The following is a 24236-nucleotide window of genomic DNA, read 5'->3' as shown; positions in this document are numbered from 1 at the left end:
TTGGAGATTGAATTGTCCCATCTGCTCCATGTCCTCTCAAAGCTGCTATCACAGAACATTTTAAAAATAGCTCTAAAGCTAGAACTTTTTTCCTGGCAAATTAAAATTTTCTTAAGGAAATTTATAATTTATTTTTCCTTCAACAATGAAATTAAATAAATATCTACATTTACATATTTGTATGGTTACTTTTTTATATTTGGTATACAAAAAAATGCACATGTGGCTATTTGTGTGAATATTTTTTAGGGTACAAACCCAGTTCCTACATAACCAGCAGCATAGTTTTCCATTCTCTGAATGCATCCTATAAGAAAATCACGTTTCCTAAAATCAGCAGCACTATATAGAAAGGTGATTATACAGAGCAGATCTGTGAAGATGCCATGTCCCTACTGATTGTAAATCCCTGAGAAAAGTTGAGATTCCAGGTATAATTGATAACGTAATTCAACCAACAGTTCAAAACATTGCACTGTATTTGAGAGGCTTAAGAGCTCAAGCCTTCCTTTTCATCTCCTGCAATATCCTTCTCTTCCCAAACCTATTAATTGTGTTGACCTTCTCTGAGTTACAAATGAGGGATAAAGTTTTTCTCTTTTATTAGAAAAGTGCCCGGAGAGATTATTAACTACGGTAAAAGTGAAGTCTGGTAAAAGCCACATTAATTAGATTCCCAAGAGATGAGCAAAGAGCCCTTTTTGATTGCTTACAATAGAATAAAATGTAATAAAATGTTTGAATTTGTTCTCTTAAAAAGAAAACAATTTTTAAAAGGTCAAGATATAGGAAGATCCCAATGACCACGTTTAGAGAATTTATGCAATAATAATAGCATTAAAAAAAAAAGTGAAGGTTGTCACTTCACTTCTGGCTTTCTCCTAAGGTTATCAGCAGAGAGGAGGCTAAAATTACTTCTTAAATGACAGAACAACTTAACAAATTCTATCAGTTACTTTCAGAAACACTTAATGAAGAGATTTACATGTGCCTCATTTTCCATCATGTGTGATCTACTTTCTCTATTTTCATAAAATAGGAAAAATCCACCATTTTCCCCAGAATAAAAAAAAAGCATTATATTATAAAATTTCAACCCATCTATGAATATGTTTGGACCACTCCTCATTAGTTTCCGATCATATATGGGTGTACATGACCCCCTCCTTTTAGAGTAAGACACGTGGAGTTTATATACAGAGTGTACCACATGGCTAAACGTTGAAAAGATTATGATGATACATGCAGGCATAGATTTTTAAATCATAATGAAGTTCTATGACTAGTTATGGGAGGCAGAGATCCTTTTATGTCTTTATGTTTGGAGAATTTTATTCATTAAATGCCAAGCTTCCCATCCCCCACCCCCACAGTGTTATCTTAGGAAAAACCATATACCTTATAGGTTGCTCATGGGTCGATTGTCCCACTTCCTTCACTGATAGGTGTGTTTTCTCCTAGATGCATGCAGAACACAGCGGATGGCCCTTCTGACCACGTAGAGGATTACCTCTGTGACCCAGAAGAGATGCCTCTGGGCTCTAGAGAGTGCAAATTACCGTGTCCTGAGGATTGCGTGATATCTGAATGGGGTCCATGGACCCGATGCACTTTGGTGAGACAATAACCATTTATTATTGTAGGATTTGCTTGATTCCTTACTTGTAAAGCTCTGAAGATATTAAGAAAGGTTTGCGGTGGTGGCATAGTGGTTAGCCTAGCTGCCTTCTAAGAAAATAAAGGTTTGGTTGCTAAAAAAGTTACTGAATAAACTGCCAAAGCAAGATGTGTTTTTGGCTACTTCATTCTATGACTGAGCCATTTAAAGTCAAGCAACGTTTTGACTCACACTAGAACAGCTTGACCTCACACAGGCTTTGTACTCCTCCACCATCTTCCTAAACCCAGCACAAAATCCCTTTAGATTGGCTTATGAATACACAGCATGTTAAAAACTGCAGTGGTGATAATGATTCCCTCCAGGTAAAGGGAAAAAGAATGAAATTCTAGTGAAAGTATTTTAACGGTATTGGGTAATTATCATCCCTTGCTTTTTTGCTCAATCCATTTTATTTAAATCTTATGAATTACCTTCCACACAGTGGAAGTACAGCAGCAGGATTATTGACACTAAAACACAAAAGATCCTGGTAAAAAAGGGAGTAGAAGGAAGAAAGCTGTGCATCAATGAATCCTTTTCCACATGCTGACTCTGAGCCTCTTTGGGCCTGGAAAGCCAGCTGAGAGTCCCCAGTCACACAAAGCTTCTAGATTTCAACAGCCCGCAGGAGCTCTTCCGTGGGACACTGGGATGAGAGTCACTTGAAACAGAACTGGCTGGCGATGTAAGAAATCTGGCTTACCAGGGGCACCTTTGTAAAACTACACACTTCATAGTGGCATCAAAAGCATGGGGAAAATAACATCTAATGTGAAATTGATTTTCTGAAATACAATATAGGACAGATACATGCTTTCAGGGAGAAATTAATTTTCTATTTCAGTGTTAACATTATTAAAGATGCTGATTAGCAAACAACTAATATAGCAGGAGCAAAACAGGGCTGGCAATTGACTTGGATACAGGTTAAATTGGAATAAAGAACCAACTGTTTCACAAGGGTATGCCAAAGATTTCTATTCTAATTCCGTAGCATCAGATTTGAAGTGACCGTTTCTGCTCTTAGCACCCAAATGTTTTCAAATCAAGACTGTACCAGTAGGAGAATGGCAAGCCAGTTTTTTTAAGAAGTGCCAAGTTGTGTTTATGTGCATGTATATATGTACATTAGGAAAATAAAGGTTACTAATAGCTAGTTATTTAAAGTCACCCTTAAAACAATTTTTCAGGTTTGAGAAACTGTATGAAATGGGTAAGTAGGTAGGTAGGTAGACAGATATATTAGATAGGTTGAAATTTCTGTATTAGTGATCTACAATAATTAATATGATCATATATATGTGCTTGTAAATGGGTAATGGGATGTATTTATTAATATTTGACACATAGACTTTTTTCCCCCAGTTTTATTGAGAAATAATTGACAGCTATCACTGTCTGTTTAAGGCATATGGCATGATGGTTTGATTTACATATATCGTGAAATGATTACCACAGCAGGTTCAGCTAGCATCCATCTTCACAAATAGGTACATAAAAAGAATTGAAAAAAGGATTAAAGGAAAAAAATTTCAACTTGTGACAAGACTGTTAAGATTTACTCTCCTACCGATTTTCCTATATATCGTACAGCAGTGTTAGCTACAGTCATCATGGTTTACATTACATTCTTACTACTTAATCTCATAACTAGAAAAATGCCCCCCTCCCCTGTCTTCACTTCTATTAGCAACAAGTCTGATCTCTTTTTCTATGAGTTTTATTTTGTTTCGATTTATATGTCACATGTAATGAGATACACAGTATTTATATTGTTTTCTCTGTCTGACATTTCATTTAACAGAATGCTGTCATGGTCTATCCATGTTGTCATAAATTGTAGGAACCCTTATTTTTTATGGCTGAATAATATTTGATTATGTAATTATACTATAACTTATTTATGCACTCATCCCATTGATGGACACTTAGGTTTTTTCCCCATGTCTTGGCTATTGTAAATAATGCTACAGTAAACATGGGGGTGCAGATATCTTTTCAAGTTAGACACAAAGACTCTTAGGCATTGTCAAATGAAGAAAAGCACACAACCTAAAAATTTCAAGCCAAGTTTTATTCAAGGTCTTAGGACTAGAGCCTCTTAGCTAGCTCTGAGGAACTGCTCCAATGAGGTAAGGGAAGAATCAGGATAAATAGGAGTTTTTTGCTGGAAAAAAACCAAGTAGTCGAACATCAGCAGATTACTGCTAATTACTAGAAAAGACATCTCCAGTTAATGATTTTAGTGCTTTCCTGTGTATAGCAAGATACAAGAATTGGGGTTCACTGAAATTATTCCTTAGCCATGTATCCAAACTATCAAGATTGTATCAACTATGAAGTTGTATCAGACTATCTTATATTCAAACTATCTTGAATTCTGTGCTTTGATTCTCCAAAGCACAGAATGCTACCTCTTTTTCTCCATTCTGTTTCCCTCAAGGGTCACATCTCCTGCAGTAGCCACAATGTCTGATAGCTTGATCCTTGTTGAGCTGGAATGGCAGGCAACATACCCTGTCCACAGCATCTTAGAGCTAGATGGAACATCAGAAACTCATTCAACACCTTGATTTTATAGATGAAGATACTGAGGTGTTGTGAGATTAAGTTAGCCAGTGGCCCAAAGGTTCTAACTCCTGTACCAGTGCTCTCCAAGTACATTAGCTCTTGTGTGGCTGAGTATTCACCTTTCTGAGAAATTCATTATTCTTTGTCAGCCTTGCAATCAAAACAGTTTCCGGCAAAGGTCAGCTGATCCCATCAGACAACCTGCTGATGAAGGAAGAGCCTGCCCTGATGCTATTGAGAAGGAACCCTGTAACCTGAACAAAAACTGCTTCCACTATTATTATAATGTAACAGGTACGTGAATAGTCATCTCCTCATTGAGTTAAAGGCCAAATTCTGTGTCTATCAGCTTAGCAGCATTCCTGGAAGTATTGTTCATCCCATCTGCATGCCCTTTGGACATGCTGCTTACTCTCCCAGATATAATTCTGTATTAAATGAAAGAAATATTTATGTCTCATTTTTTAATAAATGTTAGGATACAGAGAATGAAAAATAGCATGCAAACCTTAGCTCCCAAGGCAGATCGTGAATAGTCTAAATAGTTCTATTTAAGATACTCTCCCACTTTCAGAGGGTACAAATAAAAGATAGCTCTTTCCCATGGGTATTAATTTTACTGAAAGATGTCTTCTTCAGAAGATGCTTAATGACTATAAATATTGGGACAAGAATTCTTTGTATGTGGGCATTTCATAAGCATGTTTAGTTTGATGTAAAAATATCAGCAATCTTAAGCTTGCCAAAAAGTATGAGAAGAGAATATAAATTTCAATTATTATCAAAGGTCCAGGTAAAAAAAAAAAGATAATTTTTTTAGGGAAAAAAAAAGATTATAAATTCCATTTTTCTCCCAAACTGTCATCTTATATCATCAAGGCATATACTTCTAGGAAAGAAGAGTTTCTTGGCTTACATGACTTAGGGCAATATTGAAGCTTATTTTAGAATTTTTCCCATGTAATTTTCACACAGAAATAAACTCCAGAAACTATATGACACATAGCAGGCAGATTGGCTTTTTGTTTTTGTTTTTTCTCTTCCATTTCTTTTCATGACATAATGAAATCACAGTTCTCTGGGACATGCTGTATTACCCTAGAAAGAAAGATGAAAGAATGATTTTGCAAAAGACATATAATGAGAGAATCAAAAAATACAGCCAAAGTGATTTTGAAATAAATGTGTCCGTTTAAAAACATTCTAAGTATGGACAATAATTGAAATAATACAGTGTTTTGGGGCGATATAATGACACAAAGTACCAGTCTTTAAAATTATGACTGTTTTGCTAAAACAAAAGTGTTGAAATTTAAATTGGTCCCTTCATTAGGAAAAAGTTTTTATGTGACATTTGATCTGCAGGCCAAAACCATTTTTACGGTATCACCAAACGGCTAGCTATCAAGATTGTCAAGGAGATATCTGCCTTCAGGAATAATCTCTGCAGCTATGTGCAACCCCAGCAATTCCATTTGACTCCTGATATGTTCAAAGCTGGGACCCATATGCTCTGTATGGGAGATGATTGATTGTGGAGCTTAGGAAGCAGTTGTGAATTAAATATGGGATTCAGGTCATCCTAGTTTCATTTGAAATCTGTTTCATACATAGCCTTCTGTTCTGATGGGCTCCCTTCTTTTCAGACTGGAGTACATGCCAGCTGAGTGAAAAGGCAGTTTGTGGAAATGGCATTAAAACAAGGATGTTGGATTGTGTGCGAAGTGATGGCAAGTCAGTTAACCTGAAATATTGTGAAGAGGTGAGGAGATGCTGTGTTGTATCTTTGTGAGTAAATTTTTTCCTAATAATTTCCATTCGTGCTGAGCCAAGTGACGGGAGCTTTATGCAGCTTGTTGCCAGCAGATGTTTTCCGCACAATTCAGAGTCTGCTAAACAGCCTCTTGAAAAGAGACACTGTCCAACTCTACTGATTCCTACACATAATTTCCTGTATTTTGTTCTGCCTGGAGCCCAAAGGTATGCTAATTAGCCTATTCTGAAAGAAATGCTTGGGGAACAATAAGTAATCAAGGTGAATAAAGGCAATAAATCTTAATCAGACTACTCATCATCTTTTGTAATTTCACGTGAATTTTGTGTTGCCTGGGACACCTGCCAAGAGCCATCATTTATTCTCTCTGTTGCAAAACATTGATCGCATGTGGTGTGGTAGCAGATTTTGATATTAGAATCTAATACCCAGCTGTGAGAGTCTAAGACTCATGTCTGGATAAGAGCTTGAAATTCAAACAAAGCAAGGAAGCCTGCCATTAAGTATTTTTAGGTACAGAGAACTGTAACTATTAACTCTCCAACTTACAAAAGTACTGTCATTGTTTCTAATATGACTTTATGAAATGTAAGAAAACATAGTTGTTGGCCTTTTGTAATTTTCATGAAGCTACCCTTCAGGTTGTAATTATTTTGTCTGATTTCCAGACCAAAGGGTACTCGTATTCCTGACAGGTTTTGATTCCTGCATCCGAGGCCCATTGGGTTAAACATGAACCAAGATAAGCAACAGCCTCCATAGATCTGAAATACCCTAGGAGGAACCTAGAACCTCATTAGGTTCCAGTAGACATGTGACCACAACTTCTGTCTACATATCCTGGGGTTACTCTAAGATGGAAATATTTTTAATTAAAAATATTTTAATATTTTTGGAGTTCCTGTTGGGGCTCAGTGGTTAACAAATCTGACTAGGAGCCATGAGGTTGTGGGTTCGATCCCTGGCCTCGCTCAGTGGGTTAAGGATCGGGTGTTGCTGTGAGCTGTGGTGCAGGTTGCAGACACAGCTTGGATCTGGCGTTGCTATGGCTCTGACGTAGGGCAGCAGTCACAGCTCTGATTAGACCCCTAGCCTGGGAACCTCCATATGACACTGGTGTGGCCCTAGAAAATCCAAAAAAAAATTTTAATATTTTTAATCTATTTGATATCTTTATCATGTGAACCTAATTTAACTTTCTATATCACTGTCCATGGAAACAGAGCTCCCAAATGTGCTAAAAAATAAGTCATTGAGTTAATAAATTCCTCTTACTATCATCTTATAATGTAACTTAGTAGTCAATTATTGCTTTCGATTTAATTAGACATTTCATATCTGAATCAATTTGGCTTCGTAACATCCAAATAATGTGATCATTATTAAAATAACATTATTGTTAATGAATATTATTATTATAGTCATATACAGGCTGCAGAGTTTTTTATAATCTACTTCTAGTTGGTTGTTTTTTGCTGTTTTTTTTTTTTTTTTGCAAATTCACATGGTAAATGACCTTCTGGGTCAAAATGAAATAATGATGAATAGCTCTGAAAGCTTTTAGAACGCTAAACCCAAATCATATAAGACCAGTTTTTAAATATCTCATATGACTGCTGGACAAAGACATAAATTGGGCCTTTTATTCTTAAGTGAAATGTGAGTAAAGACCTGAGAAATGATTTTAATTATCCAGTTGCCTAGATAAATTAACTTTTATGTACACATGTTATAATGTTTGAATACTGGGATGACAATTAGAGATTCAAATCATAACATTTTTAGCAAATACTCTCTTCAGGGAGAATAGTGCTGCTTTCTTCAGGAATTGGATTAAACAACTCATCCCATTTTATCCCCTATGGAAGCAGTAGAATTAAATAATAGCACTGAGAAAAACTGGCTATCTTTTTTAACAATATATTGCCTACCAACTAATACATGTGCAAACCCTGTATTCAGTGCCACAGCAGTAGCTAAGTCTTGCTGTTTCTCTAATAGCCAGAAAGAAAGATGGCGTTACTACCCAACAAAGAGGAAAATTAGGGTTAAGCCCATACAACATTTATGTAGCGTTTTTGCCTTTGATGTTTTTCAGACATTAATTCACGTGATACCCAATAACTGGTTTCTCCTTTTCTATTCTTTGATCGCTAAATGTAGTTTAGATAAGTGATAGCTTAGCTAGATGATAGGTTGGATGGATGAATGGATGGATGGATAGATGAATGGATGGATGATTAATAGGTAGCTGGGAAAAAAGGTGATAAAATAAGGGTAAAAGTAGTACAAGGTTAAAATATCTTACTACTGAATACACAAAATATCAGTAAAGACATCCTTTTTCATTCTCTAGTGAAATAAGCCAATGGTAGTTGAATTCTATGATTCAGACCCTTTCTCCATGAAACTGTCAGCAGTGATTTTTTATGAAACTTGAGTGATATGGAAAAAGTTTTCATACCCAGTACTCAGCTTTGTCAGGTATTATTGGTGGAGAATATAATGGGAATGCCTGCAGAGGGATAGGGTGCACTAATCATGAATCTGATGCTCTCTCCATGGATAACTTAGAACCAAGAGCTATGCTCAAACAACAACATAACATTTCAGAAAAATTTCCTTTTGCCATTTTCTGCTATGTAAATTAGACATTATAAACTTACCCTTTATACGGAAGTAAAAAAAGGTCATGAAAATCCCCAAGGATTCCCAGTAAAGAAAAAAACAAATGCATTCTCCTAACAAGCTCTTAATTTTTTCTATTTCAATGTACCTTAGACTTTTTAAATGTTTACATATATAGTAAATGAATTTGAAATCTCATCCTATATTTTAAAGGTAGAATACTCATTTAAATAATGCAACCCAGTGCAATAAAATGCATATTATTATCTTATGAGAGCCTAATGCCAAAATAATAATTACACCACAGTTAACTGCTGAGATCACTTTTAGAAAATCCTTATAAAAAATGTATATAAAATAATCATCATCAAAAAATTCTAGTGACCCATCCTTCCTTCTGAGACTGGTAGCTTACTTTAAAACCATTTCTATATTAGTTCAGTACATTATATCTTTGGTTTAAGTGGCAATTTGCCTTTAAAAGTTTTCTCTTTTGCTTTTCAGTTTTACATGCACATTTGAAAATAAATATTGTCCCAAAGATACAATTACATATCTGTATATTGATGATATTCTTGTTTTTTACCTAACACAGAGTTACTGTGTTTATAACCATTTATTCCACATTTAGGAAATTCAGCAATTTGGAGATTAAATCTGTTTTCATTGCTTATTTTAAATGCTCAAAAATATATAAATATGTTGAATAAATAGGTTCCTCCATTTATCCTGTGCCTATTGTTCCCACTCTCTGGGTAGTACCAGTTTGTATTTTTAATAGCTTGGATGTTTGGTCTGCTGATATATTTTATTTTGCACTTTGCTTACTCTTCCTCACCTCTCATCCCCACTCCTATATTTTCCTTCCTCTCTCCTTCCCTTCATCAACACTACACAATGATCATGCCTCCACACAAGTACAAACAGATCTATCTCTGTCCTTTCAGCTTGGCCTGGAGAAGAACTGGCAGATGAACACATCCTGCATGGTAGAATGTCCTGTCAACTGTCAACTTTCTGACTGGTCTCCATGGTCAGAATGTTCTCAAACATGTGGCCTCACAGGTGTGTTTGTGCTTCATTTAGCACTGGACCAAATACAAAATAAAACATCCCTTTTTAAGTCATATTGAATAATCTTCAGAAAGGTTGAATCTGGGTGTCTTGTTTGGTGAAACATATAAGCCTTCTTGCAGTAAGAGATATGCTTGCAGAAGTTCCCTTGGTGGCTCAGCAGTCAACTAACCCCACTAGGAACCATGAGGATGAGGGTTCAATCCCTGGCCTCGCTCAGTGGGTTAAGGATCCAGTGTTTCCATAAGCTGTGATGTTGGTTGCAGAGGTGGCTCAGGTCCTGCTTTGCTGTGGCTATGGTGTAGGCCAACAGCTGTAGCTCTGATTCGACCCCCTAGCCTGGGAACTTCCATATGCGGTCCTCAAAAGCAAAAAATTAATTAATTAAATAAAAAGATGTATGCTTGCATAACTAGTCTGTCACTAAGGTTGCATCACTTTGGATCTCTTAAAGGAAAAATGATCCGAAGACGAACAGTGACCCAGCCCTTTCAGGGTGATGGAAGACCATGCCCTGCCCTGATGGAACAATCCAAGCCTTGCCCAGTGAAGCCCTGTTATCAGTGGCAATATGGTCAGTGGTCTCCGTGCAAAGTGCAGGTAACAAGTCTCAAGAAGCTGTATGAAAATATGTATTCATTATGTGCAGAGACCTGGTTTCAGAAGTAGTTTTCAGAGCTTAAAGATGGCATGTTCCCACTTGAAGATTTTCAGTACCTTCCCATTTCATAACTGTTTAATTAGTTTTGATAACAAGCACTCCCTGTCCTGTATTTTTAAAATCATTTGGAGACTGATTCATCTTAATGAAAATTTATTTGCCTGTTTTGGGCTAGAAAACAAATAAATTGTTCATTGTATGCTTTATAGCTAGGGCCCTGTAGGACTTCTCCCCCTAGGGTTTCAAATGCTCCTTTCACTGCTCATAAATCAAAATCAATGGTGCAGAGATGACTGTAAGCGATGAGCTCACTAATGAATTATTTTTCTCTTCCTAATTAGTTATTTCTTCCTTCATTTCAGGATGCCCAGTGTGGTGAAGGGACCAGAACAAGGAACATTTCTTGTGTAGTGAGTGATGGATCAGCCGATGATTTCAGCAAAGTGGTGGATGAAGAATTCTGTACTGACACTGAACCCATTATAGATGGTAATAAAAAAATGGTCCTTGAGGAAAGCTGCACCCAGCCTTGTCCAGGTAACAACATCAAGACAGAATTTCTAATTTAACCACTCCTTACCAGGACCAGGGTGGAGAAGGGATTGCATCTGTAAGTTTAAGTTAAGAGATAAAAGTTTTTTTCATTCAGTGGTATCTGTGCCGACAGCTAGACACTGCACTGTGGATGGAGTGGGGCGCTGCCTCATTACTGCCGGCTGGGGTGAAGTCCAGGCCTCCCACATGGCCTCTGTTGAAACTAAGCCCCTGGGGTTTCAAATTCATCAAGAAATAGCAGTTAAGGCCTTAGGCTCATGCTCAACAGATAGAGTATGAAAGAAGAGTTGAGAAAATAAGCATAGAACATATATGTATGTAGGATTTCCACAAGGAGAGAATAGAGAATGAGAGAGAGGCATTGTTTATGCACACAGTGGCTAGAGAAAGATTTTTAAATCATAATGAAAGTTTCCTCTGGGTCTTGGGTAGGGTCGGCAACAAATTCACATCTAGATATACTGTAGTCAAAACATCAAATGTAGAAAAATAGAGAACGAGTAAAGCATTCAGGAAGAAAAAAGCAGATTACCTGCAACTGGAAGACAATCAATTAGAATTATAACAGAAATCCTCTTAGTTACAATGAAAGCCGAAAGACAATCGGAATATATTTGGAGTATGATGGAAAATAATAACCTAAAAATTCTATCCCCATCTAAATGATTATTCAAAAGTGAGAAAAAATATAATGGAAGAAAATATTGAAATAAATTATTCTCAATGTTGGACAAAAGGGGTGCAAACATTAAATGTTGTATATCAAATAGTTTAGAAATAACTAGCAGGCAATGATAAGTTAGAAATTTGGGCCTTATGTAGAGAACTTTAGGGTAGATAGAAGGTCAAAATACCTCAGTGTCAAGCATGCACTTAGAACCTTAAGAAAGATGTAGGGGCAACAGTTTATTAGCGGGCTGGAAAAGAACAAGATTAGAAGTGAATTGCCTATATTTTAACCTCAAAGTTTTTATTCTCCCAATTTACCTATAGTTATGATAAAAAATTATCTATTTAAAAAATGTATTTCAAACAAGCCCCCCCCCAAATAAAAAGGATTTGGCAAACAAATACTGATAGGTGATAAAATAGACTTTCTATAGAAAAAGGACATGATCTAAGAAAAATGTACAGAGATAACTTACAGAGTTCCTGTTGTGCTTCTGTGGATTAAGAACCTGAGATAGTGTCTGTGAGGATGGGGTTCTATCCCCAGCCTTGCCTCAGTGGGTTAAGGATCTGGCATTGTAGCTCAGATCCAGGGTTGCTGTGGCTGTGGTGTAGGCTGGCAGCTGCAGCTCCAATTCAGCCCCTAGCACAGGAACTGCCATATGCCACAGGTGCAGCTGTTAAAAAATAGATAACTTACATATTTTCAAAATAAGATTTTTTAATGTGGCTAATTCTCTAAAAGCTGGAAAAGCCAGCAATCGAGACTGCTCATTGATTTACTCATTAATTTATTCATTTTTTAGTAAGTCAGTTATTCAAGATAATAATATTGGTAGTTTCTATAGTTTGATATTAAGACAAAATGAATAAAATTGAACAGAACAGTAACTTATTTATCAGAAGTAAATAAAATAATCTCTGATGTTTTTAACTATATGCTAGACCTTGGGGGCATTCTTCACTGTGTATGATAAATCATCTTTGCACACACTGATATTTTCATCTACCTCATGTTAAGAAAAAGATTTATTTATTTTTTGGCTGCATCCATGGCATATAAAAGTTCCCCAGCCGGGGATCGAATCTGAGCTGCAGCTACATCAGCACCAGATCCTTACCCCACTGTGCCACAGTGGGAACTCCAAAAAGAATTTTTTTAAAAACAGAACTTTCTTGGAGTTCCCGTCGTGGCGCAGTGGTTAATGAATCCAACTAGGAACCATGAGGTTGGGAGTTCGATCCCTGCCCTTGCTCAGTGGGTTAACGATCCGGCATTGCCGTGAGCTGTGGTGTACGTTGCAGACGCGGCTCAGATCACGCGTTGCTGTGCCTCTGGCGTAGGCCAGTGACTACAGCTCCAATTAGACCCCTAGCCTGGGAACCTCCATATGCCACAGAAGCGGCCCTAGAAAAGGCAAAAAGACAAAAATATATATATATATACGCACACATATATATACATATATATGTATAACTTTCTGGACCGAGGCAGAGAGTTGTTTCCTAGATATTCCCACACATGCCAGTAATATCCTTTTACTTATCTAGCAATTCCTCTGTTCCATTTTTTGCCCCCCCAACCCACTTAAAGTGGCCTGATTTCAGTACATATCACACACACAGTGCAATGTAATAACATGATTTTACTTCACTGCAGACCACAGTTGAGACTGTGACAGCAGATGAGGGTTCTAGACAGAACCAAGTACTGAACCTTCAAACTCTGATGTGCTGAATGTCCACGTAGCCAACAAAAGTTAACCAAAGCTACAAGTTGGAAGGCCTGCCTCTTCTCAAACCACATCTCCAGTGCCATATCAGCATCATTTTGACACTCACAACTCTGAGCAGAACTGGCATGCAAGCATTGACATATGCTTTGCTGTGGAGTCTCCCTGCTTGTTTGCCTTATGCTTCCTGCAGCACAGTTCATTTGAGTTTTATCTATCAAGTGTCATTGCAAACCAGGCCATGGGGTCAGGGTTGGAGATTATGGAGACACCACTATGGAGACAAACATACCTTGTCCTCATAGAGTGTACCTTCTAATGGAAGAGACAGTTGCTAATCTAATAGGGACATAAATAATAAGACTGAAGAAAAATTACAAGATCCCCTAGTAGCCCAGAACAGGGCATACACACCATTTTAATTAAAGCAATTACAATTCCAGAAGAAGGCTGCTCTTCTCTTATAAATTACAATCTATTCATTACCATTCCTCTGTTGCTTAGTTTTCTCCAATGATGGGATTTGAAAGCCAGCAGTATGTGAGCTAATAAGCTTTAAAAAAGTAGAACAGTGAAGTAGGAAATGCATTTCAGACATTTAATTGTCATATCTCTGGCAGGCATAGCGTAGTTTTATTACTACAGTGGTTTATATGGTCACAATTTAAAGGTTGTTTATTGCAAGTCTCACACTCATTTGCTGTTATTAAATCTTTGAATCCTGACATGGATTATTTTGGTGTGATAATTATAAAATGCACAGACTGATGTATTGAGTTTTGCAGTAAAATACACTATGTTAAGTGATAAAAGCACAAAGATAAAAACCTATTAGTGAAAAATGTGTATTTCCATGTAGTTTGCACTTACTGAGGTGAAGTTACACTACACTGCTACTGACAAGAGTTTTTTTTATTTTTGATAGTTTCTTCTGCATAATTAACAAGTGAGTAAGCCAAAAGTAGCATTTCCTAGGGGATATGAATATTTCTAAAACTTTCTTAAACTACTTAAAAATTCTTAGTAGTCTTTTTTCATTAGCACTTCCAAAATTTACTAGAATTTTCTTCACTTTAGGATGTCATTAGACAGAGTATTAATGACATAAAGGTCTACAAAAATTATACCACTTTACTTTTATATGTGTATCTGTTATTCAATAATTCATGTCTTTCCAGGATTTCTTAATCTTGGCACAAGAAGTTTTTTCTTTAATCAGATCTCTAGGCAACTTTGTGCTCATATTAGACATCTTCAGCATAATATAACGCAATATAAATTATTCATGTGATATGGCCGGAATAATTAAAGTGATAAGAACTCCTTACAGATTTGTGTTTATCAAAATTTACTGTATCCTCTGAACAGAAATGCCAAGCAGTCAGTCCTGATTTTTTGAAAGAATGGTTGTATGGGAAAGGTGTATTTCATTAAATCTTCCCTGTTCTCAAAATGATGGAAGATGAACACAAGATAGACTATGGCCCAGCAATTCCATCTCTAGTTAATATACCCAAGAGAAATGCATGTATAAGTTCACCAAAAGACTCATGCCAGATGTTTGTAATAGCAGTATTTGTAACAGGAAAAACACACAACTCTCAATTGTGTACATTCAGTCAATGAAGTAGAGTACAACCCTGAAAATGAACAAATTAGAGCTTTGTAAATATATGATGGACCTCACAAACATCAATGAGTGAAAGAAACCAGATATTAAAGAAGTGTATAGGATACTATTCCAATGTATAACATGAGGAGGGTTTCTGAGATTCTGTTGCTTGATTTGGATGTTGGTTACATGGGTATTTAATCAGATTGTAAAAATCCAGCTCTGTGTGCATTTACGCTATGTAATCATTTTGCATGTGTAATAGTCTTCAAAAAGTAACTGCAAAAAAAGTGGGGGGAGTAATTGAAGATGCAGATCACTGGGAACTCTGTGCTTTATTTCCACTACTCCAGCTTTGTGGTTGGCTGTCTTACCGCCACACTTTTGGGAAGAAACTGGAATCAAGCATAAATACCAGCGTTCTCAGCTTGGACTTGAGCTCTTCAGAAATTTGGAACACCCAGAAAATAAGTTCTATGTATATTTAGATTTTCTTTGACTATTACCAAGTGCTTCATGAACCCCCTTATGATAGTAATGACAACAGTGGTAGTAGGTTTTAATCAAGTACTTGTTGTCTTTTAAGAGAAAGGGAGTCATGATGGATGAGCTCCTTCAAACCATAGTTTACATTTGATGTCATTAAGCAACACAGTCTATACTCAGTAACATTCACTCGGAAAATAACACTATCAATACAAACTTGAAAAACTACCTACAAACTTGTAAATATTAAATAGTTAGATAAATCTTACAAATATCATGTATGATTGGCATACCTAAAAACACTGCTTAGTGGGTTAAACCTAAAATGATTATCTGGCTGCTTTATGTGTATGGGTATAACTGCAAACCTGTCTTTTGCAGGTGACTGTTATTTGAAGGATTGGTCTTCATGGAGCCTGTGTCAGCTGACCTGTGTAAATGGTGAGGACCTAGGCTTTGGTGGAATACAGGTCCGTTCCAGGGCAGTGATTATACAAGAACTAGAGAACCAATATCTGTGCCCAGAGCAGATGTTAGAAACCAGACCTTGTGATGGTGAGTGTTGCCATTCCTGAAATCATTTATTTTAGTTTTGTGTTCATAAGCAAAATCATAAGATAAATTTTTTTGTTAAATAAGCTAATTTTCTAAGCTCTCACTTGAGGCTGATAATTGAGTTGAGGGTATGATTTAGAGGAAGAAAAGCCTTGCCACACCCTTCATAAATTAGACACAAAATATTGTAAAAATGTTTCTCAGTTACATGAGCTAAAGAAGGCTGAAATCATTGGGAGCATGTATTTGTATATCTGTAGCAGTCCTAATCATGCATGAAGCTAAAAATATGCTCAATTTATTCAAATGAAAAGAAAGATAAATTACAAAGCAACAGCCTAATGAATTATTTTACTATATTCTCAAACTGATAAAGTATTATCGCTAAGGATTAGTCTAAGTTTGACATACATCATATGTGAAAATACATGTTTATGTGTATATGTGAACATACACATACATACACATAGAAGCAGGCACCCAGTACAGGCAATACATGACACTTTTAAGAAACACTGGGCATTAAAGTGTCATAGTTTCCAAGTGAAAAGAAAAGAATTGTTACCTAGAAGAAAATGTCTTGCTCAACAAATAACCCTCACATCCCCCACATCCCTGCTTATGTTTTGAAGGAATTAGTATGACACATATTAGCAAAGAGGAAACGTCACCTATATTATAGAAAATGTCAAGAAAGCTTAGAATTATAGAATTATCAACCATCTTAGGTAAATCTTCCCAAATTTACCTACCAGATAAAACATTTCACATTCCTGGGAAAGGGTAGGTAAAAAAGGAGAGAAAGGTCCGGGGTTACAATCAATACAATAATTCCCAAGAGAGAGAAAAAAATGGTTTTTTTTCCTCTCCAAAATGAAATGAAATAAAATTATGAATCAATAACACAACAACTGCAAAGAAATTCCCCCCGTACACACACAGAGGTAAAAATTGAAAACTATATTTCTGGAACATTACATAACAAATGTTATGCAGGATGCAGCACAGAAGTGCTTAGAAGTGGATTTAAACCTTAAATGCTTATATAGGAGGGATAAAAGTTTAATATGAGATAGATTCTCAACTCAAAAAAAGGAAATACAGTACAATCAATACAGATAAATACAAATTCAGTGAGATAGAAAACAAAGAAATAAGAGAATCAACAAAACCAATAGCTTGTTTTCTGACCAAACTAACAAAATAGATCACCTCATGCCAAAATTAGTGAATGAAAAAAAAAAAAAAGGACATGGAATTCCCTTCAGGGCTCAGCGGTTAACGAACCCGACTAAGATCCAAGAAGATGTGGGTTCGATCTCTGGCCTTACTCAGTGAGTTAAGGGTCTGACGTTGCCATGAGCTGTGGTGTAGGTAACAGACACAGCTGGGATCCCGTATTGCTGTTGCCTAGTCTGGCAGCTATATAGCTCGGAATCAACCCCAGCCTGGAAACTTCCATATTCCACAGGTGTGGCCATACAAAGTGAAAGAAACAAGAAATAAAAGAAAAAAAAGGACAAAATCATTACTACTACAAATAAAAAAATGTTAAAAATATAATTCTATGACTACATTTTGCTAATAAATATAAAATGATGATAATTTAGAATATTATTACCATTTATCGAGTAATAAAGCTAAACCATAGATTCTAATAACATTAAAAATACAAGTCTATCAAATATGTATTTATATATGAACGTACACTAAAACCTAAATAGCTTTAATTATGAGTTTTACTAAAATTTAAAGAAACAGACTAACTCCCATTTAGGCAAAATCTTAAGACATAAAAATTAAGTGGAAAAAAAGAAGAGGAGAATCTCCCTAATACGATGCCAAAATCACAAACAAAAATGGAAAACAATAAAAACACTTTTAAATTAATATTTAAATCTTCTACACAGTAAAATAAATAATAAACAAGGTTATCAGACAAGCCACAGACTAAGAACAGCTGTTTGTGAAGTCAGTTATAAGGGTTTAGTGACTAGAGCAACTATCCTAAAAGTTTTCAGCATTCCAAGACAATTTCACACTTGTGAAATTGTTGAGGACCCCAAACTGCTCTTCTTTGTGAGTTATATATGTCAAAATGTATCATATTAAAAATGACAAATGGGTTCCCACTGTGGCACAACAGGTTAAGAATCCTGTGTTGTCACTGCAGTGGCTCAGGTTGCTGCTGTAGCACAGGCTTGATCCTTGGCCTGGGAATTCCCACATGCCCCAGGTGCAGCCAAAAACAAAACAAAACAAAACAAAACAAATATAACTGATGAGTTCCCATGTGGCACAGGGTATTAAGGATCTGATGTTGTCACTGCTACAGCTCATGTTGCAGGTTCAATCCCTGGCCTGGGAACTTCAGCATGCTGTGGGTGCAGCCAAAAAAAAAATTGTGTTAAATGACAACTAATGTTTTGAAATATGTGTTAATTTATGTAAAACAATCCTAAATCAATTTTTATGTTACAATAAATATTTCCTAAAATGTAACTTTTCCAGAACAAGAAGAACTTTAATGGGAAGGATCGTCTTGTTTTACCTTTTTTCAAATCACTAGACCATCTGGCTTAATTGAAGACAGCTGGATTCTCTTATCTGCTTCTGCTTTGAATCTATTATAATCTTGGTTTATGTATGTGAAAAAAAATCCAGGCTTACTTACCCAGATGTGTAGTTAAAAGGGGAAACTCCTCACACACATACTCTGAAAGAATGTCAAAGTATCCTCTGGTCCCTGGACCGTACTTTGAGAATTATTTTTCTGGAATAAAAATGTGCCACAACTCAATATGAAAAGGCATAGATTTCAATAGAAAAAAAAATGAGTAGGGGAGCCAAAAGATATACATTAGAAGTTCATAAGAGGAACTCTAATTGCCCTAAAACATTTTTCTTACTGTTTAATAGCTTTGGTAATCAACTGTAAGTTAAAATAACAGGATAACTTTCCACATCCCCAAGACTGCCAAAAAAGATTTAAGCCTGGAACTTAAGAATGTCTGTTAGGGTTTAGAGCAGTAATACACCTTATTCACTGCTGATGGGCATGTAAATTGTCACCTTTTAAAGAAAAACATGATCTGTATTTAGTAAAGTTTCATTTGTCCCTACAGTGATGCCCAGAAAATTTCCCTTTTAGATATTACCTTAAAAGAAGCACCAGCAGGCTTGCACAAGGCTAATCACTGAGGTAGTAGTGGTTAACAGCAAAAACTGAAGACAATCTAAAAGTCCACCCAGAGAGGAAATAGCTAATAGTAGTAGTAGTTAATACCATGGAAGTCTGTATAGCAGTTGAAATAAATTGAGTATTTGTGCATTAAAATGTCACACAGAAATATTTCATCTGTAACATTGTTTCAGAATGATATATGTATCATATGTACCAATATAATACTTTTTAAAAGACTGCCTATAAATAATGCTAACAATAATTATGTATTATGTATATTTCTATTTATATTAACAGAACAAAAAAGCATGTCACAGAAATTCACATATGCACTTCAGAATAGTGGGTATTGCTAGATAGACTTGGAGGGATGGCAGATGAGGAAAGAATGTAGTAGGATGTCAAGTCTACCTGTTGTTTTTTTACTCTTCCACAAGCAAAAGAAAACTAAAGTAAATATGACTAAATGGTAATATTTGTTAAAATTGAGTGATGGGTAATTGCATATATTGGTTTAGTTATTCTCTGCCCTTGTCTCTATGTTTTATTTCATAATACTTTATAAATAAAACTAAATTAAATTTAAAATCCAGGTTCCTATCAAATAGTATGACAACAGATATGGAAAATTAGTTGGAATTTAGATAGATATCTGGAATTTTGTAACATTTATTTATATGGCAACTTCAGGACAATAACTTAACATTTGAATCATTTAAGATGGACTTCTTTTCACTTTTCAATTGTTTATAAATTTTTTATTAATACTCTGTCCCCATGATTGTTCTGCTGGAGTACAGAACACCTCTGTCAATATTTATTGTGTCCCTGCAGATGGACAGTGTTATGAGTATAAATGGATGGCCAGTGCTTGGAAGGGCTCTTCCCGAACAGTATGGTGTCAAAGATCAGATGGTGTAAATGTAACAGGTAAACCTATTTCTCTTTGTTCTTTGAGAGTCTTCCTCAATTAACATACATATTAATTAGTTAAAGAAAATAACTAGGAAAACAAAGGTATTTCAGTATTCCACACATGCTTGAATTCAGGAAACCTGACCTGTGTGCCTGATGACCAGTGACAAATTATTTTTTTAATGTTTCAATTAAATTCTCCCTCCCCTAGCCATTTTATACATTGCTGCTAGAATTTAATTAAAATACTGTCTAACTCTTATAAATGATTATTATAAGTAAATAATATTCTAAGTAAATATTAATACCTTACTACATGCCAAAAAAGTTATCAAGAGAATGATTATACAAATCCAGATATTTTGCTCAAATTCAGAAATCTATGATTTATAGGATTTTTAAATTAATTAATAGAGAAGGAGTTCCCATCGTGGCACAGCAGAAACAAATCCGACTAGGAACCATGAGGTTGCGGGTTCGATCCCTGGTCTCAATCAGTGGGTTAAGGATCCGGTATGGCCATGAGCTGTGGTGTAGGTCAAAGACGCGGCTCAGATCCTGCATTGCTGTGGCTGTAGCTGTGGTGCAGGCCGGCAGCTATAGTTCCCATTAGACCCCCAGCCTGGGAAACTCCATTTGCTGTGGGTATGGCACTAAAAAGCAAAAAAGAAAAAAAAAAATTAATGGAAAAGACCTATTGGTAAAACTCAAGCCCAGAGCATTTGAGGAGATACTCAGTCCTACTCAAAAATCACTATACCTCACAAAAAGAAATCCAAATGAACAACATTTTTTAATTTTTAGGTGTAAATATACCCCAAAGAACTACTCTAATCTGCAGTTATGCAAAGTTTCCTTATCTGAGTCCAATAAAATCAAGGAATCCTAAAGACCCTCTTGAAGAGGGAATAAGCCTGGCTCCAGAGATAGAGTGAAACCACCCTGCAAATTTCCTACCAAGAATTCAAGGTCAGAACCAGAACCTGAAGCACGTGGACCTAAAGATCTAATGTCTCTTCTTAAACAATACATTGTATAGATCTAATCTACAGGGATCTCTGTAGCCTAGCAGCAGCCTGAGTATTGACAGGTTACTGTTCAAGGATACCTGCTGACTTGCGGCCATTGTTTTGACCCCCTGGCTGGAAGACAAAGTGATGTGCACTTTGGTGCCTCTGAGTAACATCCATTTATAAATTTAGCTGTACTATCTACAGTAAGATGACAGGAGCAGGGATCGATATGCTTTTTGGAAACCATCAATTTTTACATTGAATTTTAAATTACCCAGATTTATCAAAACTTAATTACTCATTTCCTCCCTGGAAAGCTAGAGCAAGATTTCAAATTGTACTCTTGTGAAGATAAGATTTTATACATGAGAAATCTATGTTAAGAAACACTTGATAATTGTATCTCCCATATATATCAAAGAAAAGATACCTACCAGGTACCTCTCACAGTATCATTTTCTGGGACAAAAATAGGTTTCAACCACATCACTCTAAGAGGCATGGGGGGGGCATATAAGCTTTTTTGCTTCTTTGTTCAAAGGGGATTTTACAGCTTCCCCAGAAGGTTCTATTAGTTTCAATGGTTTTTGGGTTTTTTGGGGGGTTTTTTTGTTTTCCAAATATGGATCCAAGTAATAGTTGTCTGCCTTTTCTTCTACATGTTAAAAATCTCTTTCTACACTTAAATTGGGGCTATTCCCCAATGCAAAGGTAAGTTAAATTTTTAAAAAACTTACCTGTAGAAATCATATTTTCAATTTATTTTCCATATAGTAAAGTATCCCTGGTATTTATTCCCTTCTAATGCTGTTCTATATCAAAAAATGTATAAATGATTTGTAATAAACTCTCTATGAATTCTTCTTCCATCTTTTAGGAAAGATGAGATTCTTTGTAAGAAATAGACAAGCATGTAAAGTATATTACCTACCTTGATCAGTTGCTCTAATTTTATGAATAGTTGACCATATAAGAAACTCAAGATATTGTTTTCCTTTGTCTTCATGTGTTTAATGATGATAACTTCAATGTGGCCATTTAACTGCAAATGCCTCGCAATAACTAACTACTTTTCCATAACAATTTCTCTGCGAAAATTTCTCTGTGAATATTTTGTTTATAGTACCAAAGAGATAAGGCAAAGTTTTAACAATAGGCACTTTTGATTAAATTCCAGAGGATTGTAAATTCCATAAATAAATGATTTTGCTAAAATTCTATTAAACTGAACAAGTATAGTTTGCAACTATGAGTTTCATCCAGGCTACCAAAATTGTTTCACTGTGACGTCTATTCTCATCCTCAAATTTCATTATAACAACTTAGGCACACTTGGTATTATACTTGAAAAGGAAGAAAGAAAGAAGAGGGCTAAATAGAGAGCTGCAATGTCAAGGTAAAACAGTAGTGCAAACACACCATTTAGTAGTTGCATTTGCTTTCCTTCCTGTAACCCAAAACCCTGAATTAGTAGCAATAGCAATTTTCTCAAAAAGAAATATGTATTATAAAAAATACACTTACAAGGCAGTCACATACATTAGAGAGACCTCTTAACATGAAAACTATTTATTTGATAACCAAGAAGGAATTTTAACTTTAAAATAATTAATTCTTACAGAGTTCCCGTTATGGCTCAGTGGTTAACAAACCTGACTAGTATCCAAGAGGATGCAGGTTCAATCCCTGGCCTCGCTCAGTGGGTTAAGGATCTGGTATTGCTGTGGCTGTGGTGTAGGCTGAAGATGCAGCTTGGATCCCACATTGCTGTGGCTGTGGTGTAGGCCAGCAGCTACAACTCTAATTCCACTCCTAACCTGGGAACCTCCATATCCCGTGGGTATGACCCTAAAAAGACAAAAAAAAAATGGGTTTTTAATGCTAGATTTGGTCTCAGTAACTATGACAAATAGCTTGTGTGCAATTAGCGTTTTCCAAGTAGCAACTATAAAATCATCCATTCACTGAGTGTTTATTGAGCCTGAGGGCTAGGTACTAAGTTGTCTTCTGAACAAGAAGGACCTTAAGTCCCTAAATAAAGTAGTTAAGGTTAACCAAATATTTCAGTCAGCCACAGTCAGAAAAACCTATGGGATTCCCAAGGTGGTTCAGGATTCAGAGACAAGTCTACAATAACAATGTATTTTTATCATTGCAAGAGATGCTACTTGTCAAAATATGATTTTCTGTTCTGCAGGGGGCTGCTTGGTGGTGCGCCAGCCTGATGCTGACAGGTCTTGTAACCCACCGTGTAGTCAACCCCACTCGTATTGTAGCGAGGTATGTGTGAATTCATTAGTGTAGACAAGTCAGCTTCATCATTTGTCACCTCACTACCTCTGGTACAATCCATTCCCCCACCTCTAAAACCCATGTCTACAGACATAAAAATTCTATTTGGAGACTTTTCCTTTTATCAATATAAACAATTCTGAATGCACTTGCTTCTACTTTTAGAATAAGTTTGGATAAGGTACAAAAAAATATGTTCTTTTTTTTTATATGGTTATGACAGAAATGACGTGGAGTAAATTCCCAGAATAGGGTTTCTTTAAAGGGAGTCTGTTATGCTTTCTAAGCTCACCTTGCCCATACAGTACAAGTCTTGTTCTCCTGCAGACAAGGACATGCAGTTGTGAAGAAGGGTACACTGAAGTCATGTCTTCCAATGGTACACTTGAGCAATGCACACTTATCCCCGTGGTGGTGATACCCACTGTGGAGGACAAAAGAGAAGATGTGAAAACCAGTCGGGCAGTACATCCAACCCAGCCCTCCAGTAACCCAGCAGGACGGGGAAGGACCTGGTTTCTACAGCCATTTGGGCCAGGTGAAGTTACTAGCCAGTGTTGACACAGAATTCTTTAGCTTATATTTAACCAGTGCAAAAAAAAAAAAAAAAAATGAGCAAGCGTTTTCATGAGATAATTATTTCGTCTATACTCATTTATTTTGATATTGCCAAATAGTCTTATAATTTTTTTACTATTGTGAAAAAAGACTCATGCTCAAAATACTTTCTTCTGAGAGAAATTTTAGGATTGATATTAATTATTTTAATTGCAGTCCTAAATGTATAATTATTTGCACATTGAGCAAAGAAATCTAACCATGAAAATATTAATTAGGAAAGAAGTGTGCTGTCA

At 36.0% G+C, this 24236-nt stretch overlaps 1 protein-coding gene and 1 long non-coding RNA gene across 4 annotated transcripts in view; one reads left to right on the top strand and one right to left on the bottom strand.

Annotated features, from left to right (window-relative positions):
- Window positions 1-24236, top strand: part of THSD7A (thrombospondin type 1 domain containing 7A) — a 446361-nt gene that overhangs the window by 413800 nt on the left and 8325 nt on the right. For 2 of the 3 annotated variants that reach the window (XM_003357451.5, XM_021102432.1), the window contains 10 exons: window positions 1462-1615; window positions 4381-4525; window positions 5878-5993; window positions 9581-9698; window positions 10162-10307; window positions 10731-10905; window positions 15805-15978; window positions 19997-20092; window positions 23288-23370; window positions 23710-23920. In XM_003357451.5, coding sequence (XP_003357499.3) covers window positions 1462-1615; window positions 4381-4525; window positions 5878-5993; window positions 9581-9698; window positions 10162-10307; window positions 10731-10905; window positions 15805-15978; window positions 19997-20092; window positions 23288-23370; window positions 23710-23920 — 1418 coding nt within the window. The remainder of the gene's footprint in view (window positions 1-1461; window positions 1616-4380; window positions 4526-5877; window positions 5994-9580; window positions 9699-10161; window positions 10308-10730; window positions 10906-15804; window positions 15979-19996; window positions 20093-23287; window positions 23371-23709; window positions 23921-24236) is intronic. The other variant, XM_021102433.1, reaches the window with a different exon arrangement.
- On the bottom strand, window positions 4533-23787 carry LOC110262234. Its single transcript, XR_002347052.1, has 3 exons — window positions 23675-23787; window positions 18653-18751; window positions 4533-5329 (listed from the first exon to the last, which is right to left on the bottom strand). It is a non-coding gene; the product is annotated as an uncharacterized LOC110262234 (long non-coding RNA).

Source organism: Sus scrofa, chromosome 9 (assembly GCF_000003025.6).
Source record: "Sus scrofa isolate TJ Tabasco breed Duroc chromosome 9, Sscrofa11.1, whole genome shotgun sequence".
NCBI lineage: Eukaryota > Metazoa > Chordata > Mammalia > Artiodactyla > Suidae > Sus > Sus scrofa.
This window is presented reverse-complemented; position numbering and strand designations above follow the sequence as displayed.